Source organism: Sorex fumeus, unplaced genomic scaffold (assembly GCF_029834395.1).
Source record: "Sorex fumeus unplaced genomic scaffold, SorFum_2.1 ptg000098l, whole genome shotgun sequence".
Taxonomy (NCBI): domain Eukaryota; kingdom Metazoa; phylum Chordata; class Mammalia; order Eulipotyphla; family Soricidae; genus Sorex; species Sorex fumeus.
The window spans coordinates 43,017,853-43,023,641 of NW_026606155.1; the positions used below are offsets into that span (position 1 = coordinate 43,017,853).

Sequence of the window (5,789 nt, forward strand, 5' to 3'; positions counted from 1 at the left end):
TTCCTCAGTTTGAAGGCTTCACGAACAGTGTGGCCCCGGAACATCTGATGGCCAAACTCCATTAACTGGGAAAGTGCAAGAAAAAGGAGAGACAGAAAGACAAGCTATCCTAAGAAGTACAGGCTATTCTGATGCATAATAATATCATCTAATAAAATCCTATAACCAGAAGTACCTTACCTTTCATGCTAAATTACTTCTTTTCTGTTTGCTTAAACTAATCTGAGCTGGAGTGTTCACTTGCAATAATAAGTTAAGAAACACTAGGACTGGGGAGATTGCTTGGACAATCAGTGTGCATGCTCTGCATGTGGAGGCCAGGATTCAATCTTTGGTGATAGATGGAGTGACCCCTCTGCACTGAGCAATCAGTTAAGGCTCAAAATTCAAAACAGGGGTGATGGAATGTGCACTGCAGCCCTATCCTCCCGTTGTTCATCGATTTGCTCGGGCAGGCCCAGTAGTGTCTCCATTTTGAGACTTGTTACTGTGTTTGGCGTATTGAATACGACATGGGTAGCTTGCTAGGCTTTGCCATGCAGGCGAAATACTCTCAGTAGTTTGCAGGGCTGTCCGAGAGGGGCGGAGGAATTGAACTCAGCTCAACCCGGCCGGCCACGTGCAAGGCCCTGCCACTGTTCTATCGCTCCAGCCCCAAGGAATGTGCAAAGCTATGAAATAAGGAATCAACTGATTAATAGTAGGCAATATTTTTCATCTTTACTAATCTTTAAGCTTTACTTCTATATTTCTAAACGAAATAAAGTTATAAACCCAGTAAGATTTTACAGATTTGTTTTCAGCTATAAGAAATATTCCAAAGAGATATTGTACAGCAGGTAAGGTACTTGCCTTCATACAGGTTGCTTGCCAAGCATCACATATGATCCCCCAAGTCCAGAAAGGAGTGATCCCTGACTGCAGAGCCAGGATTTAAGTCCAGAGCACCTCAGGGTGTGTCCCACCCCAACAGAAAAAAAACCAAAAAACCTTAAAATGGATTACAAAGTCTGCAAACTATTTCAAACTATAATCTGAGAGTGGGGATGAAACACCAGCACTGCTCTGGAGGAGTATGTGCTGGGAATCAAACCTCAGCCTCTTGTACAAAGGACATGCCATCAGCCCTTTGAACCATCTGCCTGGCCCTTACACTAGAATTTATTAGTTTAGAGCAGGAGAATCCTGGTGATGGGGAAAAAGAACGATGGTCTCAGGAAACCAACGTCCTCACTATAGTGAGCTACTAGTGCCCTGAGCTCCAAAAAAGGGAAAGCTCTGTATTATTTCTAAAGTTGCTTCCTGTACTGAAATTATGGACTCACTCAGGATATAAAAGCAAATTCCTCATACTAAAAATGTAAAAGCACAAATTTTTATTTTTAAATGAACCTAACTTTGACTTCCAATTTCCTAAAGAGCCTACATTTGCCCTTTAATATCCCTTTATAATTGTTGGGATGATGGGTGGTAGGGGTGCCACACCCTTGGTTTCAAGGCCCGTGGGCACTGAAGGTGATCTAAAACTAGGGATTTCTGAGCCAGAGCAACAGTACAGTGGGTAAGCGCTTGCCTTGCATGTGTCCACCCATACTGGATCCCCCCGAATCCGCCAAGGGTGATCCCTGAGCAGGGCCAGGAGGAAGACTTGAGCACCAAAAAACAACTGGGGAGTTTAAGGTACTCACAGGTCACAGGGGTTCACTATAAAGACATTATAATCTCACGGATCACGGAATACTGGCATAACTAAAAGATTCCTCTAAAAAAGAAATGTTAACTTCAAAAGAGTGTTCAACAGAACAAAAATTTGGTACAAGCTGGTATTTTAAAACAAGAGCTTCAGACCAGGGAGGTGGCTCAAGTGGTTTGGACAGCTTTTCCCCCACTCGCCCCGCACAATACAGCCGAGCATAGTCACTACTCAAAACCTAAGTGTAAGGGCCAGAGCTACAGTTCAACGGATAGGGCATCTGCCTTGTACACAGCCGCTCCGGGTTCGATCTCCAGGCACCCCAAATGGTCCCCCAAGGCACCGATAGGATTAATTCCTGAGTGCAAAGTCAGGAGAAAATGCCCCCCTGAGGATAGCCGCATGTGGCCCGAAAGTCAAACAATAATGGTAACTGTGAACATCAAAATTAAAGAGATTCTGTCCCCCCATGCTCTGATATTTTGGACTAAAAATTCATGATCCTTGATCCTATACAGCCCGAGTATCTTTGACCCTCAATATCCTTGACTACTTGAGCTTTCAGGAAATAAATCCTAGCAGTCTGCAATACCACGAAGTATTTTAAGACAGCAACCAACCCGGGGGAGGGGGGGCGGGGGGCGCTTAGGGAAGGTACTTTCAACACCAAAGTTTAGGCAGGGTGGGAAGAGAAGAGCCGGGAGCAAGAGGCACCCCAGGGATCAGAGCATGGTTTAGGCTTCATATCAGTTTACACCCCAGCCACTGCCTTGCCCGCAAAGGGTGAGATCGATCCGGAGGCCGACACGCGTTCGGTTCTCCTTCTGCTTCAGGGATCACAGCCTGGCCACCGAGCAACCCACGGCAGGACTTGGGCGAACTTTTCTCGCGGGCGCCACTTTGCCCAAGTTCAGGGCCCCGGCTCCATATTCCACATGTGGGAGCCTCGCGTCCCCCACCCTCGCCAAGAAGTGGCTCAGGCGGCGATTTCGAGCGTGGCTGGGGGGGTTGGGGGGAGCGGGGCGGCGACTCCCAGTGCAAAAGACCCAACCTCGCAGAGCTGGGAGCCCCAGGCCGCGCCGCGCCGCGCCGGGCAGCGGGTGGGGTGTGGCGGCCAGCGCACCGCTCGGCCTCGGCTCCGCTCTCCACGGAGCCCCGGGTCCGGCAGCGGCGGGAGACGCCGAGCGCGGGGCCCCGGGGTCACCGAGCGGGAGACTCCGCCCCGCGGTGCGCCGCCGCCGTCGGCGGGGAGCTGGGCTGCGGCGAGGGGCCGAGGCGGGACGGTTGGGGCCTGGGGTCGCCCCCTCGGCCCCAGAGCCCCCGGCGAAGGCCCGCGCGTGGCGGCTCCCGGCCCCGCTCACCTCGGCGTCTTCTTTGCACTGTGGGAGCGAGGGGAACTCCAGCTTCACGTCCTCCATGGTCCCGGCCGGCGGGCTGCTGGTGGGTGGGGTGCGAGTTCTCCGGCCGGCCCGACCCTCAGGCTGGCAGTGGCGGTGTCGGGCCGGAGGGCCGGAGGGCGGAGGGCGGGCGGCGGGCTGACAACTAACACTCACACACTGAGGGATCCCAGCGACTCCGGCGGCGGCGGCGGCGACAGTGCGGAAGAGGAGGGTTGGGCGGCTCGTGCCCGGCCGCCATGCTGCCGCTGTCTCCCTCCCCCCCGAGCCTCCGCGCCCCTCAGGCCGCCCAGGCTCCGACACCCGCACGAGCCCTACAACCGTCTCCCCTCCTTTGGCCCCCTTCTGCACGCCCCGCGCCACCGCAGCCAATCCCGGCCCACGCTCGCCTTCGGCCCGCCCACCGCCGCCACCAGGTGTCGGCGCGCCGCCGCCCCGCCCCTCCGCGAGAGCGCAGGCGCGGGGGGCGGGGCCTAGGGGCGGGGCTCGCCGGGTGCAGGGTGGAGGAGGTGGGAGCTGTAGGAGCTGGGAGGGACCCGACTGTCCTGGAGAAGGCGGTGCGGCCGCCTAAGCAGCCCTGCCCTATCCAACCCACCGGGATGCAAATCCCAGTTTCGGCCTAAGGACGTGTTAGCCACCAGTATCTGGCAAATTCTTGCTCTCTCAAAATACTGCGCAATCTGTGGTGAGGTTATGATCAAATAGTAATAAATGAAGAGTTTCATTTTTAAATGAAACACATTGTTTCTGAGCAAATTGAAACGGTGGGCTTAGTACAAGGAAAGCTGACAACTAGAAAAATACCAGGAAAAAATGGTTTGTGGTCCTAAAAAATATATACAATTGATAGTTCATTCGGGCTGGAGCGATAGCACAGCGGCAGGGCGTTTGCCTTGCCTGCGGCCGGCCCGGGCGACCCGGGTTCGATTCCTCCGCCCCTCTCGGAGAGCCCAGCTCGCCCACACAGCAAAGCCTGGCAAGCTACACCATGTATTCCATATGCCAAGCACAGTAACAAGTCTCACAATGGAGACTTTACTGGGCCCGCTGGAGCAAACTGACAAACAACGGGAGGACAGTGCTACAGTGATAGTTCATTTAGTAAATTTTACAAAATTTATTCTACCATCTTTTCTAAGTTTACTAATATTTCAACGTTGATAGATTATGTGGCCTTCAATAACATAAAATAGTTTGAGTGGGTCATAAATGTTAATAAAGTTATGTAAAGATTTATGATACTTTCTCTGGTCCTTGGTTTTAAATAGGTGAGGAAAATCCTTCTTATAAATGAAGGAACCCATTCATTGGGTAGGGCTTTTACTTGCAATCAGCTGACCAGGGTTGATTCCCAGGATCCAATATGGTTGCCCCAAGCACTGCCAGGAGTAATTCCTATGCAGAGACAGGAGTAGCCCCTGGGCTTTGTAGGATGTGACCCAAAATGCCAAAAACAAACAAATGAAGGAACCCTATTTTTATGCACGTTACATGTATTTTTAATGTACTGTACCTTTAATGATCATTGCAATTGATGCCCAAATGATAACTTCCTATTATAATTCCTTTAAGCTTGAAGTGCCACAATTTGGGAGCTCATATATAATTTGTATTTTCAACATTTCTGACATCAACAGCTCTGTAACAGACACTTTTAGCATGGTATCCACATGTACATGCATGAGCAGAGAGATAATGAATCTCTAATTTTTAATATATAAGAAATTTTGTGTATAATTTTTTTGGGATAATCATCCAGATTTCAAAATTCTCAAAGGGAATTATCCTATAATAACTTAAAGAAAGCAAATTAAGACTTATTAGCATATTACTTTTAATCAGGCTACGGATATACATGTACTATTTCAATAAAATATCATAGGCTAATAGGAGAAGAGTAAATAAAGCCTTTTGAACAAGTATACAGACATACACACATGTATATTTTTCCTTTGGTTTTTGAGCCATATCAGCAGCGCTAAGGGATCAATCCAGGCAATGCTGGGTAATTACACTCAGGTAACCCAGGTGCCAATCAAGTGCCTTAATCACCACCGTACTATCTTTCTGGCCCCCATATAAACATATCTTATAATTAATGTTATGAACACCAAGATGGGTACTGTTTGAAAACAAAATTTAAAATCCTAAGATCTACATACAACTTCACCTAAGTTATTAAGTAAATGTAAACGAACATCATAATTATACTCTTCAAAAAAAGAAGAATGAGGCCTGAAAAATAGTACAGTGGGAGGGCTTATCCTGCCCCGGCTGACCCAAGTTCAATTCCTATGGTATTCCCACCTTCCCAGGAGTAAGTTCTGAGTGCAGAGCCAGGAATCACCCCAAAGCAAAACAAAAACAAAAAGAGAAGAATGTATTGGCTCTGAGGATGTAGCTCAAGTGGCAGGGCACATGCTCTGCCCACGTGAAGCTCTGGTTTTCAGTCCCAAGCACCACATGGTTTCTTGGACCTGTCAACACTAGTAGAAATGCTACCCTTGGCCCGAAAGTAATACTGCACAATATTTACCATACATGCGGCAGACCCAGGTTTAATCCCCAACACTGTCCCGAGCCCCACCAAGACTTTATCTCTAAGCACAGAGCCAGGAATGAATACTACTGGGTATGTTCCACACCCCCCCCCCAAAAAAGCTACCCTTACCCCATCCCAAAAGACAAGAATATATATA

General features: G+C 49.4%; 1 protein-coding gene across 2 annotated transcripts in view; it reads right to left on the reverse strand.

Moving 5' to 3' along the window:
* STYX (serine/threonine/tyrosine interacting protein) overlaps positions 1–3,413 on the reverse strand; it is a 37,908-nt gene extending 34,495 nt beyond the window's left edge. For both annotated transcript variants that reach the window (XM_056133435.1, XM_056133436.1), the window contains exon 1: positions 3,055–3,413. In XM_056133435.1, coding sequence (XP_055989410.1) covers positions 3,055–3,111 — 57 coding nt within the window. In that variant the 5' untranslated portion in view covers positions 3,112–3,413. The remainder of the gene's footprint in view (positions 1–3,054) is intronic.
* Positions 3,414–5,789: the final 2,376 nt, after the last annotated feature.